The sequence below is a fragment of the Hippocampus guttulatus genome, chromosome 17 (assembly GCF_054856545.1).
Source record: "Hippocampus guttulatus isolate MCC_2025c chromosome 17, RoL_Hgut_1.0, whole genome shotgun sequence".
Taxonomy (NCBI): Eukaryota; Metazoa; Chordata; class Actinopteri; order Syngnathiformes; family Syngnathidae; genus Hippocampus; species Hippocampus guttulatus.
Window position 1 is genome coordinate 4,962,304 of NC_141277.1, and position 25,692 is coordinate 4,987,995.

A 25,692-nucleotide genomic window follows, 5' to 3' on the forward strand; every position below is an offset into this window, starting at 1 on the left:
AGGCAAATTTTTTTGAAGAGATTTATTAATTGAGGGATTTATTTGTTCATAGATGGATGCATTTTTGCATAACGTTTGCATATGACCAGTCACGTCCCTAATGTGGATGATATAACACACGTTAAATTGATAATTAGTTTAATGATGTAGCAAACAGAGACATGTTCAAACGAGATTGCAGAATATTATATTTTACATGTGTCGCATTAGATTAGTTTGTCGTGGCAATCTGGTTTGTTGTGTTCCTTCACACAAAAAACGCTCCCGGCAGGGCGGAAGTGGTACTGCAAAACTTGTAAATGTATGTCCCTCCTGCTTTTCCGTAGCCTTTTGCCGTCAGCGTCTTCCTGGAAAAACACACGTGGATTTCCACTGACTCGAGCCAAGCAAGAGAAGCGAGCCAGCCACAACAACATCACTATCATCATCATCATGGCAAGCTACGGGCTCGACTACGACGGCTGTAACTTCTTCAGGCAGCGCCTCGTTTTGTCGACGCTGAGCGGGAAGAGGGTTAAAATCAGGAATATAAGGTCCAAAGACGACAATCCGGGGCTCCGTGGTGAGTGAGTTGGGAAGTCAAAATTCATGTGGCGTCGCAGTTAGCTTCTATGCTAACGAGCTAGCTCCTACGCAGTTGGGAGTGAGTTTGGTGAGGGTAAGCAAGGGGGGAGAACGCAAGAGTTTGTGACTCTGATTAATTGAATAAACATGGATATTTCTCACTGTGCACTAGGCTTTTGATTGTTATAATTTGAAGCAGTTAGTTACTAATAAATTTAATTCAAACGCCCTTTAGTTACGTCAGGATTGCTTACCCTCATGTCTTGTTATGGTATGCGAAAACTTCACAGTCACGCCCTTTTCCAATATTTGCACAATTTCTTAAATCTGGGGGGGCCGGGGGGGGGGGGGAAATAATATATGATAAATATTTCAGTTTTATTGAAAGATTGCTTTTTGAATGTTGTCCAGATTTTGAAGCCAGCTTCATCAGACTTCTGGACAAAGTGACCAATGGTTCCATAATAGAAATAAACCAAACAGGTGAATGTTTGTTTTGTGTTTTCAATTCAGGAATGTGCTACTGACAAATGATGCCAATTCCCCGTTTTTTTTTAATGACATGCCTGAGCAGCTGGGCGAGCCAATCCAGTTTTTATTGAATATATAATATTTGCCAGGTCTTTTTTCCCCCTTTCCTTATAGTTACCTGTCTTGACTGATTTGGACTGCTTACATGAACAAAATGGATGCAAACAAAAATTTGATACCTTACAAAACAAGTCACCTAAAAGTCAGTTGTCTACCTTTAATCTACTGCGGGGTATTTTGGGGTCCAGGTTGTACACCGCCTTTGGCCCAGAGGTCAGCGGTAAAAGCCTATGGCTCACATGATCATGATGAGGAAAATCCTGATTGAAAAGATGGGTGGATAAGTATAATATTCCTACATAACCCAATATTATACAATAACAGATTTCAAATACTGTATATATTTAAAAAATGCTAATGAATTTGCTGAGTGTATTTTTTTCCCCATGCTTTTAAGTTTCCATATTCCTTTCTCTTCAAGGTGCCGTGTTATTCTACCAGCCCGGTTTACTTTACGGGGGCTCAATAGAACATGACTGTAATCTTCAGCGCTCCATCGGTTACTACCTGGAGGCCCTGCTCATGTTGGCTCCCTTCATGAAGAACCCACTGAAGGCAACCCTGCGTGGCATCACCAACGACCCCACCGACCCGACAGTGAGATAACACGCTTCACTTTCATTCTAGTAAACTTTTATCATCGGTTGTGATAAATGATTCTACCTACCATAATTCCGCATGTTGTGACGAGGGACTTTTATTTACTCCACTGCAGAAATTCCCTGGTGCCTTCTGTGTGAAGTATTTGTTTGTCGGAAAGATATTGCTCTAAACATATTTTTAAATTGTTTTTAAAAATATTGCACGGCGATACTTAATCGATTCATTATTTTGCACTATAATAAGATTTTTTTTTAACTGCTCATGGTTTGCTCAAGGCATACGTCTTATTTGTGGGGAAATTTTAATCTGTGTAAGAGGCACACCTGCAGCAAAACAAAAAAAAAATCCCCCACCCCAAAATAGTCTCAGCAGTATTATTAGGTGTTCTTTCTGATGGTTTTCAGCAGATCTTGGTTGAAAACTGTGTGAGCCTGCTGACGTCAGCAGCAGATGAGCACATTTCCCTATATTGGCACATGTGGGTTCATAAGCACATTTTGGGAGATGGATGTTGTCAGGGCAACAGTGGAGCAAATTTCCCGATTCTTTGCCGCTGCTTTAACATCTGCCTTTTCTCTAGGTTGATCGACTTAAGTCTACGGTTCTTCCGTTGATGAAGAAGTTTGGCATTGAGGGCGAAGGCTTTGACCTTAAGGTGGCGTGGAAACCCTCTTTGAACATTCAAATTCAGAGATGAAAGCCCAAGGCTGAATCTTTCTCTTTCCGCGCCCTCAGGTGATGAAGAGGGGAATGGCACCCGGCGGAGGAGGTGAGGTTGTCTTCACATGTCCCGTCCGCAAGACAATCAGGCCGGTGCAGCTTACAGACTCTGGGAAGATTAAGAGAATCCGAGGAGTAGCGTATCCTTCTAATCATCTTACTCTCTGATTTATTTGTGCGTTACGAGCGCCGTGGATACTCGACATACAACTGAATGTGTCATAGCATGCTTGGTGTGCTATGAGAACATTTTCATGGCTCAATAACGGTTGAGAAAACACACCACGAGATGACCGTGCTTTGCCAGTGCACACATCACAACATTATTTGTTTCAATGAGCCTTGAAGGTCTAAACTCAGATATTCGGTGAGAGTTTCCCCCCAAATGGGCAACAGGATTGTGGAGTCGGCGCGGGGAGTCCTCAACCAGTTCATTCCAGACATCTATATCCACACGGACCACATGAAGGGAGCCAACTCTGGCAAGTGAGTATGCCCACCGCTTTGCTTTGCCTTGCCTTGCGCTGCGCTGCGACAGACCCAGCATACACTGTTCCGGAAACAGTTTGTGCGGGAGTGCAAGACAAAGTTATCACGCGGCACAAGACATGTTTTAGCTATCGCAATAATTAATGTTTTTCATTTGGTTGTTTATATTCATGGCTTTAAAGTATTTTGTGTAACCCCAAGTTAGTTGCTACATTAATGTAGATTTACGACAGACTGGTGCCATCGTACTCGCATACAAATTAGGGTTGCATTGATGCTGCAGGGAACAGAACTTTATCATAAACCAAGGACCCCTTGCACTTAGGGCAAAATCGGACTTTTTCCACCGAGACGTTTGGGGGAAACTGTAATGTACCTTCTCCACCACTAGGTAGTGCTACACCACCTTCAAATCTGCCAACTGAATAATAGGCGTTGACACGTTGTGGCGCAGTTACATTTGAACACCCAAAAGTTGCCAAGTAAATATTTTGATCATTCTTCGAAGCATAACTTGTATAACTGGAGTGCATTGCTTTCAGCGGGATTGGCACACAGTCATAGCCATGAAAGCAATTGGGTGTCCAAACTCGGTCCTCGAGGGCTGCTGTCCTGCCTGTTTTCCATCCGATCATTTGAATAAGGTGTGTTGCAGCAGGGAGAGATGGAAAACAAGCATGACTGCAGCCCTTGAGGACCGGAGCTGGACATGGCTGCCCAAAAGGAATGAAATAACAACACATTTCCATTATATAATGATTATACAGGGCCAGTGTCACTTCTGACAAAGGTCACCATAACTTGGCTTGTCAGGCCACCTCCCAGAAAGCGTTCATGTCCAAAAAGTACTTTTGTAATATTAACTTGAAGCCCTATCTGTTGTTATCACAGCACAATCGGGGAGGGGGGGAAGCAAGATGCTGTAATAGCATAATATTTCCTAATTTGTCTCGCACAGGAGGTGCTATGGGGGTACATTGTGGTTGCTACTGTCATCTTCCAACGGTCGTACCGGTTTTGTTGCAGGTCACCGGGTTTCGGCCTGACACTTGTGGCAGAGACGCTTGAAGGCTGTTTCCTCAGTGCCGAGATGTCTTCCACGCCACAGGGGCAAGGAGACCCCGTTTTGCCCGAGGATCTCGGTCGCAACTGCGCCAAGCTGCTGCTGGAGGAAGTTTATCGGGTAAGTGTTGTAAAATTCAGTTTTCTTAAAAAAAGAAAAACCCAAAACGTATAGCGTATTGTTTTGCGTTTATCTTTTCATCGTAATGTCAAACGACTCGAATTTGGGTTTTCAGACCATGCGCCGCAAAACATGATTTGTTTTATTTGTGAATCAAATTTCAAAATTCTAAGCAAGTGTTATGCAAACAAACAAGCCCTTTTATTTGGATAGCACCGCCACACTGGATGGTTGTACAGTCATGTGATCTGTTTCAATGTGGCATGGTGAAGTAGTCCAATGCAACAGTTATGAAGCCAAGGAAGCGATGTTGCTGTACCTTACAAACCCCAATGTTCGTAAAGGCGGATGCCTCGGACACACGCTGCAAGCCGATATCAGCACTACTCTTGGAAATGCTGTTGTCAGTCTGTCCTCAAGACAGTATTGTATTCTCTGGCTGATTACCTGTCGTATGACATGAGTCAGACGTGGTGCAACGGTCACACACAACTGCCCTTGTTTGCTGACATTCCCCTAGGAATGTCAGTCCGGGATGCAGCTATGATTTTGTTTCTATACACAAAGAGCATGTGGAAGGTACCTAAAGGGCATATATGGCACAGACACATTCAAAGTCTGGGGGTATGAAACTCAATCATAACTGTTTGAAACCGCCCCATTGAAAATGTTTGTAGACAATCAAGTAGTTTGCTGGTAGGCAGAAAAGGGCATTTTAGAAATAAAATTGTTCAGAGTTCAAGTTACACTGTTGGAGCGAAACTTTGACTTTATTTAGTTTTAGCGTTCCAGATGTCTGTCTTTTTCAAGGACAAATACGGATTCCTGCTTTGCACTGCCACCGAGTATTATATCCACTCGACGTCCATGTGGAGCAAGCCTCAGCCGCTGTGCAGCCTTTCGGGTGACACCTCATCCGGCCGTTTTGTTTTTGCCCCGTTGCAGTAACTCAGGCGACTATGTTTGTTTGTCGCTATGAATGAATGTCTCATGGGGAGGAAAATAACAGTGTGAACTTGTAGATTTTGTTTCCGGAAGTGTGTGTTGAGCGCGAGTCCGCCTTGGCTTCTTACTGGTGCCATGTGAGCCCAGTTAGCTGGTCAGGGTATTGCTGATTAACTCTGAAAGAGCAATATTGTTGGGTGCATCATCCTCAGTGGCAGCAGCACACGGTCTGGAGCTGATGTGTCTGCCCCAGAGGCTCCAAGTATGGGTGGCGCTTTTCTTTAAACATGTTTTTTTTTTTTTCCTTTTTTTGGAGGCAGAAGCATCTGGCAGATCAGGTCCTTTCAGAGCTGTTTATTTGAATAACAGCTTATTTTAATAACCCGACTGCCGTTGTGGAGTTGGTTGCAGTCGAGAAGGAAACGGGAACAAGAATATTGATTCGCCAGATGGAATTGTTGCGATTTATTTATTTTTCTTTCTTTAAAAAAAAAAAAAAAAAAAACGGGTGCTCTGCATGTTTGCGCTCTGGTTAATCAGTACAGTCAGCTTGTAGTAAAGCAACCTCATTCCATGGACATTTTGTTTTTGGACACAACATCAACAATGGACTGGAGCTGATGTAAGTGGTCCTCGACAGATTCTGTATTGAGTTTGGATGCTTGCTTGTTCTTTGGCGTATTCTTATTTACAACTAACTGTATAAACAATTGTAGATTTCGTATTGCGTGCTTAGAGTTGCTGTTTTTGCATTGACAGTCCTGGAAGAACAGAGGATTCAACTGTTTTTAAATGTACTACTAAGAATGCCTTTTTTGGGAAAGGGACTTGGCATTCGCTGTAAGCATTCAAGGGACTTTTCCAAATGGCCATGTTGCGTTCAGACACCAATAATTTTTTTTTTTAAATGAAACAGACGTTCTCTTTGTATTACTAGAAGAAAGAGAGTGAAAATGAGATGATTGATTAGAGAAAGCGTGAGTAAGTTTTAGCCGATCTAATCAGCACTTGGAGGTAAGACGTGCAGTTGTCGAAACGATAACGAATATTAAGGTCACTCGAAAATGATTAAGAAAAAGTCAAATTGAAGAAAAATAGTTGTAAAGTTAGGAGAGTAACAAATTGTAACTTCGGAGTCGTGCAACTGCACTCTCAAAATTGAAAATGTTTAACTTGTTGACATAAAACTTGAAATCAGACATGTTCTTGTACAACTCAAAATTCAGAATTCATTCCTGTAAAATTATAACCCCCCCCCCACGTGAGTTCACCACCTTTTTTTTTTTGTCGGTAATTCTTACTTTCATTTTGTTGTAGTCTGACTTATGTAAACATTTGCGGCATTGCCAAAATTACATTTTATTGTAAAATTTGCACTCAATTTTTTTTTTTTTACAAATTTCTCATGTTTTTGAATAAGTGTGGTGGAAACAATTTTTTCAACAGAAGATTCTGCAATGAACGAACAAAATAATTATTAAAATAATCGCTAGTTGTAGCCCTATTGTCTATGTTTTAAAAAAGTTGCAAACTCTAACCACTGTGGGGTTGTTTGACTTTTTCCACTGTTCAGGGGTGATAAGACTCGCTGCGTCGGAGTCGCCGCTCCGTCACGGGTCCAAACATCTCCGTCTCTGTGACGTACATTACGGAGTCGACAAACACGCGGTGGTCCCCCTTTGTGTTTGCAGGGCGGCTGCGTTGATTCGTCCAATCAGAGCCTGGCGCTGCTCCTGATGACCCTTGGCCAACAGGACGTGTCGAAGCTTTTGCTCGGACCCCTCTCGCCGTACACGTAAGCCATTCCAACACCCACCGTGAAGACGAGCTGGCACTCGGTTCAGTCATAAACATTTGGATGGCTTCAGCACACTTTCTCATTTAGTTATTATTCAACTATGAGACACCCAAAAAACTCCGTAATGGTGGAAGCGTTTCAGGACTGAACCATGAACTGTCCATTTTCAGTTATCATGGTACCGGTGCTGTGTTGCTCTCAAGTACAGTACTATGATAACTGAAGATTGGCGGTGCCATCGCTATACACGCCACTTCGTCCAGACGCCTGACATCAAGCTTCAATTTGTATTTTTTGACAGGAATATTATGAAAGAATTACATTTTACCCTGTGTGTTATACTTCCTAAAATACTAGCGTCGTCACTAATATTGGTATCGACTGTGTTGCTCTTTTTACCACACCACACCCTGCCTGCACGGGAGACGTAGCGTCGGTAAAGCTTGGCGTTTAAGGTTTAATAGACAGAATTATGATTGAAAATGTATTCTGATATTTGGATGTGACTGAAGCCCATCACAGCTGATTTTGGGCGATAGGTGGGGTACACGCTCGACTGGTCACTAACCAATCACCAATTTCTGCGAGCAGAGAGGGAAGGGGTGAGCAGTTACGCATGGAGGAGGAGGAGTGGTGACTGAGGGAGGCTTAAAAAAAATGGGGCCAGGGCCATGTTGCACAAGTTAGCCCAAAAACGATATGAGTATTCTGTGGGACTGTTCTGAAAAAGAAATATAGCATTTAAACTCAAGACACATGTAGCAAACATTCTAGATTTTGTTAAAAAATAAAATAGGTTGTGCAACACTTCTCCTTCCCTAGTTAATGATCTCTTTGTTCTCTCTCCACAGGATTGAGTTTCTGAGACACATCCGAGATTTTTTCCAGATCATGTTTAAAATTGAAGTCCGCAAGCCTTTAGAGGATGAACGCAAAGGCGGAGATAAGGTCCTGATGACGTGCGTCGGCGTCGGTTACAGCAACTTGAACAAAAGCCTTAAATAAAACATTTTGTACATAAATGTCTTGGTGTAGTCTTTATTGAACCGTTTCCACAACGGACAAGAAAATAGTGTTCAGTACCAGTTGTGAGTCACTGCAACGGGAAATGCACTGAAGTTCTTGTGGTTTGTCGGGCTTAACAAAATACCTCAAATTCCACATTCCTTTCGTGTTGTGGTCTGTTGGACGATTCCTTTTATTGGAAAAAGTGCCTTATCGTTTCCCAGCTGACTGCTATTTGTCATTGCTGGAATTTTGAGGGCGTTAGTCTTGGCCACACAGATGTTTCAGGGTGTCACCATAGCTGCCTGACACTTCACTCTGATGGACAAAAGCAAAAGTAAGGAAAGTTCAATATCAGTCATCTTTTTTTTTCTTTCTTTTTAAAAATATTTATCAAGATTTGGCTGTGGAATGTCTCCGTATATATTGACCTCCAGTTTCGAGTAGAGCGAATATCCAAACAGCTTCTTGAACTCCGCTCTAATGTCCAACAAGTCTATTTCGGAGCGGCTGACCAGTATCCGGGTCAGTGTGGACTCTGTGGTCCCTAAACCCTAAAAACACACATTTTAGAAAATAAAAAAAGGGGTTAAGTGATGGCAAACATAAGCAAATCCGTCATTCTATTGTATTGGCACTTGCAACCTTTATCACCCACTGTTACATTTCAACCAACGTTGCACAACGCCCCCTCGACCCCGACAGGCTTAACATTCCTCTCGATGCTTCTAATGACAATGTAATCGTCCACTATGGCAAAATTGAACATAAAGGCACTGAACAATGTTTTGGGGTTCTCCTGAAAGGGATGCTGCTCACCTTCATGCTCTCGAAAAGCCTCTCTGCGAGGTACGCCGGGACGTTCTTCACGCATTTGACTAGATGGAACAAACTAAGTTAACACAACAGACTTATTTAAGATCTTCTAAACTTAAACAACAAAATGGAACATCCGTCATGGCTTCCACGGGGTCCACAGTTCAACCAACGTCAGTGTCATTCTCACCTACAGCCACCAGAAGCTCCTCGAGGTTTCCGGACATTTCACCCTCTATGCTCTCCTGCAGAGTCTTTTTGCTTATGTTCTTGTATTCCACTAGAGCTGTGCAAACGCAATAACTGATGTTACGTTACTGACGTTTATCATGTAATCGATTCCCAATCAGTGCGCCGACAGGCAGAACAATTTCATGCACTTCCACTAGTCGGCAGTAAGTACACCTTTTGTCACATTTTTTTTACTTGGTGGTGTGCCGTGATATTTGTCCTCTGATGTTTAACATTTAAAAAAAAAAGGTACTTAAATAAAAAATGTAAATTAGTTTGGCCCCATCTACCATTTCAGTACTTTTTGCAGAATTGCTGTTCTCTAGTAAGGTGCTGAAATGCTACTTCAAAATAACAGGCCTTTCCTCCATTCATATTTACAAGGTCTTCTTGGTTTGATGATGTCATTGTGCACATTATGTAGAAGACTGTCGTCATATCATTTCTAATGGAACCAAAATATCTCGCCCATCGGTCCGTTTGAAAAATCATATGTGGCCCTTAAGATAAAAAGAGAAATGACTCACTCTGTCTTAGCTGAGGCACACTCCTGTGGCACAAGATGTCGATGAACCTGCCCTCGTCGGTCCCCCACTTCTTCTCTCCTGCCTCGTACAAAGCCTGGCGGGATTCACGACGGTGGGAACAAGCCCTTAATTTGTGTGTGTGCGCGCGCAATTGACAATTTTATGGTAACCGTGGTTGTTATCTGTTGAATCCAAATTAGCTACTGTACTTTTTAAATAATGTCACGACGCCGTTTTTTCAAGGTAATGGTGGCAACATTCCTCACAAATCTATTGCCTGGGGAGATGTGAAGTCATGAGGTCTATTTTGGGTGAGTGAAGGTTATGCATATACTGCACAGTACTTTGGCATCTGCTTTGGCCTTGGCTGCATCCACAAAGGAGCTCTCGTCTCTCTTCCCCTGTGAGGATGAACCCAACAACGCAGTTAATATCGTCACTTTTCATTTCATATATGATCAGATTTTATAGTGATTTGACCCCTAACTAAAGAAAGTATCAGTTGAATCCAAGCATACCTCGGCCAAGATAAGCAGTGCTTTGCCGTAATCTCCAGACACCTCCGATTTGAGGTCGTGAATTAGGAGTTTTCCCGTCTCTACAACAAACATTTTGCGTCGTGAACTGCCGTGAAGCAATTGCTAAGCGGCGGAATCCAAACCTCTGAGGTGTAGGACGCTCACCTGCCAGGTACACGTCAGATATGGCTTTGATCTGCCTGTTGGATCTCGACGCAAAGAGTTCAGTCAGTGTGCTCTCGGTGGTCCCTGCGCCCTGGAAAGGACATATTGTAAAACATCTTTTGGGATGCGTCAATTACGCACAGATTTTAGCAATTTCCCTTGCGAATATCGGGGGGTTACGGTCCAATTTATTGATCTATTTTTTGTCTTTCTAGGCTTTTCCTGCAGTCTGGCTGCCCTGTGGCACCATACTTCCTTTCACAGGTCAGTCTTGGTACTACGCCACACGTTTGGCTTGGCAGACGGCCCTCATGATTGTCACGTGTGTGTGCTGTGTTGGTCATCTCAACTACACTACACATTGTAAGAGCAGTAAAAACACATATGCTGTTTTTGTCTCGTCATGTGTGAGGTAGCTTACGTTTTAATCAATGGTTTAAGATACTGTATGTACTAAACCTTAGACCACAGTGCACCTGCTGTGAAACGAGCGCTTCACCTCACCTTAATGGCTTTGATGACCTCATGGCAGTCGTAGACGGCAGGAGGTTTTACTAAGGCCACCAACAAATCCTCAAAGTCTCCGTGGGTGTCGCCCTCCAGGTCAGCTATTAAAGCCTGATGCGGGCCGCTTGGCATTAGTCCACCGCGCGCAATCACACAATCACAATATTTCACACTTACCCTTCCTGTGGCTTTCTCGTAGGCTTGAGCAATAAGCTGCCGCTGAGCGTTACTTCTTTTAGCCAGCACCTCAATCAGGATCTTTTCTGTGGTGCCTGCAAGAGAAGAGAAAACAGATACATCAATGCACACACCAAAGATTAAATATTTGCAAAATAAAGAAAAAAAATGGCTATAACAAAGATAATAGTCTTACCAATGCCCTCTATTGCCTTTCTTATAGCAGCCACATCCTCTTCCACTTTAAAATTGGCTTTGTCCTTCACAGTCCCCCTTGTGTTGGACTAGTAATAACAATAAACACACAACTAGGAGCATTACACTAGGGGTAGGTCACGTATGGTATTTTCATCTGGCCCACTAAACATATACAGTAAATGAGTAACACTCCTGTAGTATTTGTCACTTTCTTTTTAATTTTTTAAATTTTTTTTGCTAAAATATGATTTTTTTTCCATAAACGTAATAAAATAATTGGGTGTTCAATGTAGGTTCAATAAAAATATTAGTAAAATAACTAATAGTACATATAATTTGTGTGCATTATATATAATTTGGTTTAATAAATAATTGATTGTTTATTATTCATTATACATACAATTAAAACATGAACTGTTGGAACTCTTAAACATGTATGGACAATGTTTCAAAACCTGTTTGATATTTTTTCAATGTCTTGAGATGTTAACTTTTGAAATGTGATGCTATAGATAAACACAAATAAATTGAAGTGAGCTTACTGTCACACTCAGTGAGGAAGGGGAATCCAACAGCAAATCCAAATCATCCTACAGTTAATTGAGAAATAAAGACAAAAACGTGATTCTATTCATTTCAGTTGTTTGCGCCCCCAAACTTTGCATGCAAAATTTCCCCCCAAGCACTCACCCAAACGGACATGTTGGTGCTGGTGGATTGTAAAGTTTTGCACTACGGTGAAAGAGCAGAATGCAAGAGATCATATTTCAACTCAACTTTATCACCACCAAATCTACTTCCGCAAACTTCCCATATCCAACGAAATGTTCCGACTACGTAAATCAACGATACCGTTAACGCGCTAGTCCTGAATCAAAAAGGGTATAATGTACATTGTACCTGTATAAAATTTAAATTGATTGCAGGATATTATTTTGATTATTACAATAAAAACTAAACAGCGACACATTGCTTTTTATTGAGCTATAGAAGAGAGCTTTAACCTTACCTAAATGCGATGACAGGCTTGACGATCCCGGTGGTGAAACTCCAGAATGTCACACTCACCCTCTTTTCACGGATGTAGAAAAGGCAACGCCCATCAGAAGGAAGAGTTGAGTCATCTTTTTTTCCCCTTATTTGTGGCAGCCAGCCAACATTTTTTTTCGACGAGTAACGGAAATGAAGTTAGAAATCAAAAAGAAAATAATTAAAAGAAAGTAAATTGATCGAATAGAAGAAAGGAACCCTCTTAATCCAATTGCTTCCAATTGTCTAAAATGCTCTGAGGGCTGACACTTTTAGAATAATAATAGTATATAAAATAATATAGTTTTATAATTGTAAAAAACGATACAGGATTAGCCACGCAAAATAAGAGTTCCAAACAAAGTGGACTTTCAATACAACTTGCGACATCTAGAGGTCAATTTGGAACACAACACTCGTGTGGCATTTATCGTGCAACCGTTGAGCGAGTTTTCATGGAGACTAAAATCACAAATTTCCCACCCATGTTGTCATTAATTAAGTTAATTCACATGTGTAAGACGTTATAAAAAGATTATTTTTTTTCTCGTGATCTACATGGATTTTTACGTTCATGAAGTGACGTCTCCAACCCAAAAAATGTGTTCGCAAACAGATTTCCAATTTATAAAACGCTTTAAATCAACATTTGTACAAGCATGATAATATGTAGAATAATCGTATAAAATGACATTTTCTAGATTTTGTGGAAGGACGTAGAAAGAGTGTGGTCAATAATTTTTCTAATTGAAAACTGGACTGTGTAATGAAATTTGCGACACCGTGTGGTCAATTCGTAACACTGCCGTCACACAGCATAATGATCCGTTTCAGTGAGTTTTGATGGAGTTATTGCTTTTTTTCAACCTCAACATAAGGACAAAACTTAAAACGGATTGCAAAGGTAAAGTCAACCACACTCAAGATTTGGGGATTTACAACAGTGACATGGAGGAACGTGAACCAGAACCTGATTCAGAGAAGCAAGATATTCCCCACCAACATTCTTTTTTTTAAGAGAAAATACCAAGAAGTACCAAAAAGGCATAAATATCCAACAATTAATTGTTGTGTAGATTATAATAATTATAAAGAAATATAATAATGTAATTTGCAGGGTTCTGAGTATGCAAATTCCTGACTCAAATGGGCATAGCAGGGGCAGGAAAGAAGAGGTCCATCCGAGGCCCATTCCTGGCTCGGATGCCCGGGTGAGAATGTAGGTTGTGAGATCTGAGACAGTCCCTGGTCACAAACTCACACCACCAACGATGCATCTCAGTGTATACTAGAGATGTTTATTGAATAACTATCCTCTATAATTTCACATTACCTGTGGACGGGGCCAGAGTGAGTCTTTTTCAGCCCTGGATGGAGTTTCATTGCTCAGACCGGCCCACTTTAGTTCTCAGTAGTCTTAATGAAGATATGCAAGTTTACTCTCATTAGTACACACACTTTCAGCTCTCAACATTCACCTTCGCACACTTTAACAGTTTTAAAAAATGTGAACCTGGAGGGCTCAAAACAAATTCGAATGTACCATGTCACTCATATAGGGACCAAAGAGTAAAGTTTGGGCAATGCACATGACGAGAGAAAAACAAAACAAATGAAACAACTTTTGGTGTTTCTGTTGCTCAGTTGTTAATTACATCCTTGTGTAAAACAAAAATATTACGTTGTCATAAATATTTAGTATCGAACTTTACGTAGATAAAACCGAGGAGACCCCTTCAAGTAGAAAAGTCCATTGGGCAGCGAATGGACGATCCGAACATTCGCTGCGAGGGGGCAGAGACTAGCGAAGCTAAAGGTGGCGTGACAGCCCAGTTTACTTCAGCGTTTTCTTTCCAGTAAACGATGTGACAATGCGGGCCGAGAAGACGAACTCGGCGGCGAAAGTCAGGAGCACACGACAGCCAACTTCGGTTGTTTGACAATCTGGAGAAAGAGCGGTGCACGCCATGGCAACTAAACCGAGGTAGGCGCATTCAAAGGCGGCTAGCCTGCTAGCAGATTGACGGGGGAGGGTGCTGGTCGTCTCGCACTTGACAGGAGTTCGTTCCTCGAGGCTGTCAAAATGTCAAGACAGGCTGTTCGCATTGGCTTTATGACAATTAAAGTATTTAAAAGTATTTTCCCTGCTCGTTTTAATTAGAAATCAACTCGGGGAGGTGGAATGACGTTTTGATTTACCAGCTGGGCTGCTCAGATTGTTGACGCGATTTTACGATATTAGGTTTATATACTGTACATATTTTTTTTGTTTCCTTTTTATGGACTTGACCTAAAGCCTCTGGCGTTCCTTTTCAACATCGGGAACCCCTATAAAATAATCAATTGTTATTTTTTATAAACCATTTTATTGACACCATATGACAAAGTTTGTAGCGAAGGTGTGTAAATTAAAGTCTAAATGACTTTCGGCCCTCAACTCTCTTCATGCTTAATTCAAAGGATGTGCAAAATATAGTTTAAGTCGACTTGAGTGGAAATTGCTCTTGCTTGAGACCACCTGCTTTCCTCAACTTGGTACGGTCTGCCGTGTGAAGTAATGAAATCTAAGATGAGCATACTTATACTGACATGTCCAGTTCATATTTCTTCTTTGGGAATGGTTTGGCAAAGCTGTTTGTTTTAGGATATAGGGAAATATAGCACACTGTAAATTGACTTGCAAAATAAATAATCCAATTTCCATTCATTTTCACTATATTACTGATAAATGGGCTGAAGTGTGGAGCAGACGTTTCTCAGCAGCAACAACAACAAAAATAACCTAGAAGAGTAATTACAAAGAAAAGGTACATTTATTGGTAGCATTCCTGCGTGTAGTTAAAAATTGTCTCAAGTTTTAGGGGCAAAAAAAAAAAAACTACACCTGAAGTCTTAAATGAAAAACTGAATTTTAGTACCATAATGTTAGGCCTTCAGTTCCAAAGACAAAAAAATATATACTTCATACATGCAAGGCTGTATAAAGTATTCGGACTAGTGTTATGTCATACCAGAGTTCTTAAGTGGCCCAAAGCTAAGGTAGAAGGAATTGGTATGAGGTTTTCATTGCAAATTTATTTTTGCTTGCCCCCAAGTCACACCTTGGGGACCCCTGGTGGTACCCAAGCCGAAATTGAGAACCACTGCTCAAAAGAGTTCACATGGGCTTTATCCATCACTGGGTATATGGAATTGCCAGAACCCCATTCTGGTGTGTTTATCCAACAGAGCTAGCACGGGAAGATGGATAATTGAGCTGAGGCTTTAAACTGTGCAGATTCCTGGAGGCTCAGATGCTCCGGACGCTGTTGTCTTTGGCCAGAGGCCGCACGCTTTCCCTCTTACACTGGCAAGCATGTGGCCATGGGCCTCCTTAATGGCACGCTACTGTAAGGTCTTGCATTTGAATTATCCATTGGTCAGTGTCAGCGCTGCCCGTGGTCATGCACCATTCCCATCCTGATTGGAAACAAATAAAAGAGGGCGCGGCTAGCCGCCTTCGCTTATGATGACACCTGTTTGTTGTCGCTTGCGAGTTGACGGTGACCACCCGATGACAGCACAGCCTTGGTGTGACATATGGTTTATTGTTTATATATTCCAAATCCAATCACAATAAGTGAAAGTATACCAATGTAAATAGACCAAAAAAACAAAAAGATGTTGACAGACAGTGATGGAAGGGGCACACAAGTTAGTCTCCAGTGTGAAATGTCAAGTTACACACAGCTGCTCTCCCATAAATCCTCTGATCGTATCTATATTGGGTGTCAACTCCCATCACCAAATTGCGTGTTGATACCTTTCACACAGAACGGCAAAGTCAGGAAAATGACTGTGTAGACATAGCATGTGAAATGGGCTTGTATTTCATGACTTTTGACACAAAGCGGTGGGCAAAATGAGTTTCTTGATCGGTGTAAAACATTGCACGCCAATCGTGGCTTTAAGGATTCATTGTCACGGATCCACCAGCCAGCCTCAAAAGCTCTTGGTCGACTTCAGCCCTCCCCAGTTACATATTTGTATCTTTTGCGCAGATCAAGCCTGAAAAAAAAAAGCCTCTTGTTTCATCATTTTGGAAGATTGTGATTTGACTGAAGGCCCACCTCCCCAGGGGAGTGATCCTCGCAGGCCGTGCCATCATTCTCTTGGCTTTCTACCAAAACGGTGCTGCAGTTGCCATGGAATTAACTCCAGTGGGGTTGAACATCCACCACGCTCCAAAACGTTGACATACAGTATGTTCAAGTCCCACAAGAATACCCTTCATGACACCTGCCGTTGTGCAGCTTTATAATTAACGGCCGTATACCAATCCGCAAGAGCAGCTGTAAAAGTGTCCCAACCTCACCTCTTGCTATACGCCCTCGAGTGGGGCAGGCGCCTTCCCAGACAATGGTTTTATTCTCTTGAATGTCTCTCAGTGTCTCGTTACTGTATCGGTGCTCTAAAATCGGTCTCTCCTGATGATGCTCTACAGCGTATACGATGAAGAAAGGAATCGTCTCCGCCTCCGAGCCTGGGAACAGAGGAACCAAGAAACCAGCCAAGCCAAAGAACTCGGCGCTGAGAATGTGCCGCTTTTCGGGCAGCCGTACAAAGTATGTGCCATGTTTACTTGACCATGTTTTTTCCGTCGTTGTCACAACTTTTCATCGTTTACTAATGATTTGCTTTGGGAGTCGAGAACATCTCAGTTGCTTCACAATAGTTGGTTTGAGTTCAGCCCAGTTTTCGATGTTCTTTCAATCTTTTAAAAATCTAATTTTGACGAGGTACCTAAACAAGTGACGCTCGTTGTCCGAATGAACACGGCTCAGTGCAGACGCTGGCCACATAGCGCGTTCAATTGCTCAAAAATCAATGATTCCCGTCTAGGTTGCTTTTCCTTGTTTGTTTTTGGGGATGTTTGATTAAGATAACCTTGCCAACAACTGTCAGCGTTTTCGATCGGAGGTGCCGACTTAACCCATTTCAATGCTCAATTCAATATTCCTCAGATAATTCTGTGATATGCACTGCGTGTTTACAGTGCTCTCCCGCGCTATGTCACTGTTTATTGTTTGCGCACCTCGCGCGTCAAGTTTTGCTGTGATGCCCTTACATGAAATGTTTTCGCCTCTTGCTTTTTAGACAAACAAAGGTGATGAGCTTTCCAACAGGATTCAGAGAATGCTGGGCAGCTACGAAGATGTCAACAATTCCCCACAGCCTCCGGCAGCTCCGACTAACTTCACAGAGTCTGATCGAGGGCAGCCGAACACGAGTCGGCCCAGTACATTTCTCGTCCAAGACCCGACCCATCACGTATCTAGCCAAAACCGTCAAAGTAATAATTACCCCTTTCAGACGACGAGCGACATCTCCACTTCCTCCGCAAACCACAACGGATGCTCGCTCACCATACCAAAGGCTTCAGTTGATGATCAAAAGAAGGTTGCAGCTCTGTCGGATCTCAGGGAGAATGCTACCAGTCCTCAGGAAAGTTCTGCTCAGTCTCTGGACGTCAAGCCGATACCTTTCCTACATTCCAGTGAGGCTAAAGGCACCTTTGATTCACGCCAGGATTCCACAGACACCCCCTCTGCCAATGTGGCCGACGGTTCCGCGTTAAACCTCAGACACTCGCCAGCGGACGCTTCCCTGCATCAGGCCGGCAAAAGCGGCAACCCCTTGCTCTTGCAGAGCTTGCCGCCGCTGCCCTCGTCAAAGCAAGCCAGTGTTGCCGTGATGCAGAAGCCCACGGCGTACGTGAGGCCCATGGACGGCCAGGACCAGCTGCTCGGTGGCTCGCCTGACTTGAAACCTTCGCCAGAGTCGCACTTACAACTGCAGGAGATCCAAAAGGCCGACCATGCAAAGGCCAAAATGTTGCCGCAGTATCTGGAGGTGAGAACTCCAGTGCTTGGTTTACAATGGTACTGACAGCTTCATGTTCGAAATAAAAATGACCTCAGTTGTCATGTTTAGTCTTCATGCTGAAATCATTTCAAAATAACTTTTTCCGACTTTTTGTAGACAAAGACCAATGAAGCGGTGTGTGTGGAAGACATCTTGAAGGTATATTTTACTTTGTTGGTACGGTAAGGACTATTTTAAACGTTCTTCAGATTATTTCCCCCCCCCCAACACCACCATTGTTTGCTGTAGGCTCATCATTATAGATGGAGACTTTTATATTTTTTTCCATTTTATGTGTCTGTAGGAGATGACTCACTCCTGGCCGCCACTCCTGACCGCCATACACATCCCCAAGTCTGAAGCAACCCCTGCAAAGGTAACATTGATCAACTGGTAGGTTTGTATGCTGCTACGGATGCCAACTTGACTTTTTGTACACGTTTTAGAGCCATGTTTTCCCCCCATCCTCGAGATCCCAAATTGTATGTCCACAGTCTTTCGATGTTCTTGTTCCACTGTATCGTGTATCACATGTAGTAATAAGCTAGTTTACCAAACTATTTTTAGTTTTATTTTGTGTGTGTGTGTGTGTGTGCATGCATCTCCTCACAGGAAGAAAAGCAAGCTTCTTCATGTCCAGGGCGGCAGCGTGAGTCAATAACACACCCTTGATACAGTACAATGCAGTAGAATAACGGGTCTTGTTCCAGTACATTGTGGACCATGCAAAGTAGAAACTGCCATCTGTAACTGACACACATAAGCAGATTACTTCTATCGGGCAATTGACATGAAAATACAGAAAGCTAAGTGAATGCTGGTTGATAAAACAAAATGGATTCTCGTGTTCGTTTATTACACTCGATCGAATGTTGTTGTTTTGTTTTGGGTATTTTATTTTATTTTTTTGGATTGGGACACATCTTTGCTTTTGTTTATTTTCCAGAAAGCCACAATGGTTCCCCTGGAGATCCTCACCGTCTCGACGTGCAGAACTCCCGACTATTGTGAGTCCCAAATTCTTCCTTAGACAAGTATGACTAAAGATGGTGATGAATCTGTGTGAGCGGCAAGCGTTTGATTGAACTCGTGTGAACCCGCTGACTAATCCTTCATTTTCAAAATAAAGCTCTGCTGTGATTAAATCCAACTGTTCACTTGGTGCCTATTATGATCGGAATGTGGAAAAACAACCCATCTCGTGAAGGACATGAAATTGTCGTAGCAGCATAAACACTGACTTAAAATACCACGCAACCATTAAAGTCGAACAAAAATGCAGGATGAATGAAGAATTCAATATAAAATGTCATCTGAACAAGAAAACACAGAAGATTCAGACGTTAATGTATATATAATATTTGTAAAATTCCTGCAAAGTGTGAAGTATTATCATATTATCAATGATATCTCATCACATGGATTATTATAATATACCCGGAGTTTATCGAACATCTGTTGATGTGCACATGTATGTCATTTAAAGATGTCAGATTAGAATAATGGATGGTTCCATGGTATCATCACTTCATGCTTTGTTTTTTAGTTCGCAGAAAGATGCTCATTCCAGCGACGTGGAGTCGGCGAGTTCCAGTGACTCTGACAGCAGCTCCCGATCTGAGTCGGATGACGACAGTGAAGCCGATGAGCCTTGTGGACTGACAGTGAGCCGCAAAACTGAGGCAAGCAGTTTTTATTTAATGAGAACTGATAGACTCCACCCCTCCATTAATTGCAAAATGCGTTAACCACTTGACTCAGATAACTCAGATACTTGATTTCATCATATTTATGTATTTAATAATTATCTAAATTCCAGTCTAAATGATGTCATTAGATTAAAATGCACATATTTTGGTGTTGTAGCTAAAAAAGTCTGAGTGTATATTTTGCTGAATTGCGCTTATGTATGCCATCTCTCACTAGACTGACGCAACGGCAGGACGTGGCGACTGGCAGTTGGGCAACTGGATCCAGTCCACTCAACAGAACTCCGGCAACGAGACCCGAGGGGGCCCCAATGTCGTCTGCGAGAACCCTACCCCCAAACTGCAACGCGGTTCCAAACACCTTACTGCCGAGGCGACAAAATCGGCTGAGCGCGGCGGAAAGCAGACAAGAGTGCAGCCTTGCGATGACCGTTCTCACAAAAGCTCTCTTAACGACGGTTCTTTGAAACACCCGGGCGTCACGTGCAAACCGCCGAAGGACTATGCGTTATCTGGGGATGCTTTAGCAGATAAAGCACCCCCTTTCTCAGACAGACCCAAAGTCAAAACGAAAACAGAACACTCACACAACTCGAGCAGTAGCCCGAAAAGAAAGAGGACTTTTAAATCAGCAGGCGTGCAAAAGACCGAATCAAGGCTCGAGAGGGTCCAACGGGATGCTACCTGTCGGTGTCCGTCGTCTCCACTCAGCTGCTCTTGCCATATTTCTACCCACACCCCACCAATCAAAGTCAGCAGTCACAAAGCTGAGGTGGAAGTTGTCCGACAAGCCAAAACCATTCCCAAAGCTGAATCCTCCCCTCCCCACAAGTCCTGCAAGAGTTCAAGCCGTGTGCCTAAATCTTCTCAGGACATCCACAACAGGCCCGAGGGAAGCCTACTGGTAAAGATCGACCTCAGTCTGCTCTCAAGAGTCCCTCGAGTGACACCCGGGAATGTCGAGACCAAAAAACACCTCAAGGCCAGCAAGAAGACTCTACCTCAAACCGTGAGCTCTCGTAAACAACATACTAGTCAGGAGTTTGGGATATTGGGCTTCTGAATACAATTTCAACTGTTCCTTTTTCTTTTGTCACATATTTTCACCGGTCAGGTGTTCTATTTGTGTTTAAACCTGTGTTTGGCAACTTCCAGGTGGAGCTGGATGACAAGAGTCTTCCCAGTAAGAAGCGGAAGCTGGAGAAAAAGATGACATCATCCAACAAGGATTCTTCTGTCAAAGTGGAGTAGGTTCCACGAAAGGCGAAATTCCCAGCACGCGGTGCCGTAGGGTTTAGTTTGGGGCGCTGATCTCGAAGGATGGCGACAGCTGCGTTTCTTCCGTAAATGTCTGTCACACAACAGCCCCTTTCACACTGGCCAACGGAAGCCAGCTCTTACCTGGCTCATTGTTTGTTTGTTTGTTTTTTAAATGTTGGGTACCATGGTGTGATTGAGCGGTTGCACTTGGAATGCAAATGCTCTTTTGACGCAATAGCCGATGTGTAACGGGAGGACAATGACAGGAGTGTGACTGTTTACTTTGTGCCGTCATTTGGGTTTTAAACGGCATTTGTGCGTTGTGTCCAGTAACCACTCAACATTTTGATCTTCTCACCCTTTAGGGGTTGTGCCACCCAACCAGGCGAACAGGAGCACAAGAAGGCGAAGAAAAAGCAGGCGCACTTGGAGAAGCCCACAAAAGAATCGACTAAAGACCCGAAGATGCACAAAGGATCTCATGAGAAGATGCTCAAGAGCAGAGACTCCTCCAAGCATAGGAGCAGCCACGCAAAGAACATGCACGCAGAGAAGGTAACATTCCATTAACGCAGTGGTTCTCAAACTGGGGTCTGGGAGTCATTTAAAATAAATAAATAAATGTCAGTAAACTTAAAGGAAATGCAAATGTCAAGTTTTTAGTTCCTCTGCCATTTAGTGGTACACGTGGTTGTTTATAGTTTAACTGCAGTTGGGATTATGAGGGCGTTCTTCGAAAAATTTCACCGGTAAAGGGTCCATGGACCACAAACGTTTGTGAACGCCTCAATGAAAGGATGCAATGGGGCACCTAGTATTCTACTTGCCCTTTATTTTGGTCTGCCAGCAGAAGCGGTCGTCGTCCTTGCGGCCCCCCAGGGAAGTCGACACCTCTCGACACTCTCTCAAGACTAAGGACAGGTGAGATTTAAATGTATCAAGTGTGTTTTGTCACACGATCAGTGAGGTTTCGTCATCCAATGACTTCCCGCAGGCAGTATCCGGTCAAGCACTACATCAAGGAGGCCAAGCGACTGAAGCACAAAGCAGACGCCGAGGTCTGACACCAAATCCTTTCCATCTCTTGTTTTTGCGTTAGTTGAGGAAGAAAATTGTCATTCCAATTTGGTTAGCTAAGTTGCCATAGAAATCCTGTATTTCAGCCTCTCAACAGTAGCTATTGTCGACGTTCATGTAATCCTCCATGAAAGCAGACTGACTACCCTTTTGTCAGCTTTGACCTCAAACGTCCCTGGTGTGCTTCCTTTTAGTCGGACAAGCTCAGCAAAGCCTTCAATTACCTGGACGCTGCCATGTTTTTCGTGGAAAGTGGCCTCGCCATGGAGAAGGACCCGCAGATTTCCATGTCTTCCTATACTATGTTTGCCGAGACGGTGGAGCTCCTTAAGTGAGAGCACGAGTGCCTTTGCATTACAACGGACCCCTTTTTGTCACGCCTGATAGCCGGATTGTTACAGATCCACATGAAAGCGACCACATTAAAAAAAAAACCCAAACAAACAAACTTCTTTTGGTTTTACACTTCCCACATGCTTTGAACACACTTGAACATATTTAACACACTGTTTAAACGCTTTTCCGTAGCGCCTGCTCTCACACTCAAACATCAAGCCTCAACAGGCTTCACTCCCATTTGAAGTTGACTGGAATAGTGGCCAAAAAAAACAAAACAAGAGAATTGAAATATTGCTGATTTCCATTCACCCGTCTTGTATACCAATTGGGCTCGCTTGGGCAATACAGTTGGGGTTCACTGTACTCCTTTGGGTCTGGATCTATTTTTGTTTTGTTTTGTCCCCCCCCCTTCTCATGTCAATATGTGCTCTTTCACAGGTTTGTGCTGAAGCTTAAAAACTTGGCGGACACGTCTGCTCACCCCTCAGAGAAGGATTTTGTAGCATTATGGTAACGGTCACTATCTCATCAGAAATCTAGCGTTGTTTCCGCCAAGCAGCATACCGATTGCGATGAGCAAGGTACCATTTCAGGGACATGTTCCCGTAACACGACATCATTGGAACACAACTTTTCTCTCATAGTATTACTCTCTCCTGAGAAATAAATACAGGAGACTAGTCAACCCCATTGCTTGGTGGAAACATACCTTCGAGATGCACATTTCCAGTCATACTTTGAGCTTTTTGTCTTGATGAAGGTTGAAGCGCTCTCTCATGGTGTGTTACAGTCTGAAGTGCCAGTCTCTCCTGCAGATGGCGATGTTTCGCCAAAAGCATAAAACTGCGCTCAAGTACTCCAAGACACTCACCGAGCACTTCAATGTCCGTATTTGTCGTCACGTTTGAATTTCCGTCACTTTTCGCCAGCCTTCTTAAAATCTGCCCAAATTATCTTCCAGAATCCCGCACTTGAGTCTTCCGTTTGCGTCGCAAAGTGAGTCAGCAGCAATGCACGCCACGGCGCCGTCACACGTTCCTTTCCTCTCGCATCTTCATTCTAGGGGCCCGAGCACGCCGTCCCCTATGGCCAGCATCCCGTCCCCAGCCTGCGGAAGTGGCAGCAGTGTGGCTGTTCCCGTCGCCGTGGAGCAGGTGGCGCTCTCCTATGTCAACATCACAACGTTATTTCTGAGTGCTCACGAACTGTGGGAGCAGGCGGATCAGATGGCAGGCAAAGGCAGTGGTAGGGTGGTGTTAAAATTTCAAAACATATTTAGATATTTTGGTAATGTGTATTTATTTAGATTTATTTAAAATATTGACAAACATCTACATTTTTCTTCCAAGGTCTTCTGGCAAAGCTGGATGCCGCGGTCGGTCCGCTGAGCCTGACTTCTAGCGTGAGCGCCATGGTGCGCTACACCCAACGGGGCGTGGCGTGGCTGCGACTGGACAACTCAAAAACCCAAACGAATGCCCGCTGAAGGTACCCGAAGCCTACGATCGAATTCCCGGTATGTGGGTCACATGTTGAAAATGGACTCTAGAAATGTGGGTTATGTGGATTCGCCACAGAGTTTGAACAAAAATTGCACTTATAAGAAAAGGGCAGGTGGAAGGCCCAGACAACAGCCCAAGTCATACAATTGCTTTTTAATTCAGGATCATGGTGATTGATTTATTATCTCAACTTTTGTTCATACTGCTATTTCTGTTATCTGCATTGTCTTATACAGTGTTCCTCCGCCGAGTAGTGATATGCGATTCGTAAATTCACCTATTTGCAGATTTTTGGGGGGGAGTAACCCATCTTGTGTTAGTCTCTGGAAAAACTTTAAAAACATTTTTTTTAGGTCTGACAAACACCTGTGCACGAAGCTCTCTATCAGAGAAAAGTGATGCTTTGGCAGCATCTTGTGACCACTGAACTATTTTGAAGTGGGAGGAGGAGCTTCTTTGAGACATCCAAAGCACTGTGTGATTTAAAAAAAAAAAAAAAAGAAAGGAGTGCTTTGGTATTGTAGCATCTGGAACACCACAAAAACATTTTGTGCCATCTTCAAACTCCCCACCGCAGATCGATACCTTTCACACATGACAGCAAGCCAGGGAGAGAATGCAAAAAGCTGCCATTGATGGTCAGTGTATAAGGGGCTACAGACTCCTCTGATAGTGGGTGAGAAAGTCTGCAATAGTTTTTGGTCACCTTTAATTGTCAGACCTGCTCTTGGAGCCGTGACCCAAATAGTAAAAATCAGCATGTAATTGCCGGTAGGTGCCACCGGATAGCGACAAAGGACTACTTTTCTATTGTACTGTACAAGGCTTTGGTCGACCGAATAAAAACTACTCCCCTCACTTCAATGTAGTTTATTAACGCCATGATGGCGCAAGTTGGCAAAATTATTCATTTCCCATACCATTACTGTAGTTTGATGCCATCTTGTGGCATTTGAGGCTGAGCATTAAACGGGTAAAAAGAAATCCACGACAAGGCAAAGGGCACTGTAATAACGTCACCATTTTCTGAGAGAGACCTCAAGTGAGACAGTTTGTTTTTTCACTGTTTATCTCGATCAATGGCATCATCATAAAGAGCAAGCACAAGCTCAAGTGCCTTTATGCTCTCAGCGTTCTCTTGGCGATGAGGACCATTTCCCTAGCCAATCATAGCTTTCAGCACGTTATTTTTAAAATTTATTGTTGTTGCTATTCCGTTTTTTTTTTTTGTAAAAGATGTGCACTTTCCGAAAATGAGTTTGCATTAGGAAACCATCTCAGCTCCAGAGGGCAGCTTGTCGCTTTCCTTTCCTTTGGTAAAAAAAAGTGGCAAGTTGGAATATTGTAAGGTTGAGTCAAGTTTACGGTTTTCTCTTGCGTTTCAGTTAACGGGGGAGTATGACCAAGTACGTTTCTTTTTTTTTTTTTTCACACAGCACCAAGTGCTAACCTGCACTTGATGAAAGTCTTTAATTGTGAAGCATTTGTTGGTTTGGACCTGTGCATTAACCCCAAAAAACGTACGAAAAATTGTGTGAGTGGCAGCAGAGCCTTCAAAGGTCATCTCACCCCGCCATTAGTTTACTTTTTTTCTTGGCCTCGTCCAAACTGTAGCAGACGTTAACGATTGACATGGCGATGATTTTTACACGTCCTGGCCCAACTGGTAATCACGATTAAGATGATGATTATGAGGATGTATTGGAATTGTGGAATGTGTCGGTTTTTGTGTTTCAGTGTTCAGATGAAAATAAACACTGGAAATCCATTTGCCATTTACATTTCATTTTCGGGGGGTTTGTTAATGTACAGTCGATTACACACAATATTACAAA

General features: G+C 43.0%; 3 protein-coding genes across 5 annotated transcripts; 2 read left to right on the top strand and 1 right to left on the bottom strand.

Annotated features, from left to right (window-relative positions):
* Positions 1–288: 288 nt before the first annotated feature.
* rcl1 (RNA terminal phosphate cyclase-like 1) lies at positions 289–7,915 on the top strand. 2 transcript variants are annotated; one of them, XM_086134331.1, is made up of 9 exons: positions 289–562; positions 976–1,047; positions 1,577–1,752; positions 2,339–2,413; positions 2,494–2,618; positions 2,839–2,964; positions 3,994–4,150; positions 6,787–6,890; positions 7,745–7,915. In XM_086134331.1, exons 1-9 carry the CDS (start codon positions 304–306, stop codon positions 7,896–7,898), a joined length of 1,248 nt encoding a protein of 415 aa, XP_085990457.1. In that variant the 5' UTR covers positions 289–303; the 3' UTR covers positions 7,899–7,915. The 2 variants fall into 2 exon arrangements, with proteins under 2 accessions (XP_085990457.1, XP_085990458.1); XM_086134332.1 differs by lacking the exon at positions 976–1,047.
* anxa3b (annexin A3b) lies at positions 7,916–12,132 on the bottom strand. Its single transcript, XM_086134335.1, has 14 exons — positions 12,047–12,132; positions 11,728–11,769; positions 11,580–11,627; positions 11,036–11,123; positions 10,840–10,934; positions 10,660–10,773; positions 10,156–10,246; positions 9,991–10,070; positions 9,817–9,873; positions 9,473–9,566; positions 8,905–9,000; positions 8,718–8,776; positions 8,330–8,452; positions 7,916–8,216 (listed from the first exon to the last, which is right to left on the bottom strand). Exons 2-14 carry the CDS (start codon positions 11,737–11,739, stop codon positions 8,160–8,162), a joined length of 1,014 nt encoding a protein of 337 aa, XP_085990461.1. The 5' UTR covers positions 11,740–11,769; positions 12,047–12,132; the 3' UTR covers positions 7,916–8,159.
* A 1,709-nt stretch (positions 12,133–13,841) lies between these two features.
* On the top strand, positions 13,842–25,625 carry aff1 (AF4/FMR2 family, member 1). 2 transcript variants are annotated; one of them, XM_086134713.1, is made up of 19 exons: positions 13,842–14,050; positions 16,550–16,670; positions 17,203–17,958; positions 18,088–18,129; positions 18,275–18,346; positions 18,583–18,619; positions 18,917–18,977; positions 19,517–19,652; positions 19,897–20,688; positions 20,835–20,926; positions 21,305–21,494; positions 21,787–21,860; positions 21,934–21,997; positions 22,211–22,347; positions 22,794–22,865; positions 23,146–23,239; positions 23,317–23,351; positions 23,419–23,600; positions 23,705–25,625. In XM_086134713.1, the coding sequence occupies exons 1-19, from the start codon at positions 14,034–14,036 to the stop codon at positions 23,839–23,841; spliced, it is 3,111 nt and encodes a 1,036-aa protein (XP_085990839.1). In that variant the 5' UTR covers positions 13,842–14,033; the 3' UTR covers positions 23,842–25,625. The 2 variants fall into 2 exon arrangements, with proteins under 2 accessions (XP_085990839.1, XP_085990840.1); XM_086134714.1 differs by having other exon boundaries at positions 21,790–21,860.
* The last annotated feature ends 67 nt before the right edge of the window (positions 25,626–25,692 follow it).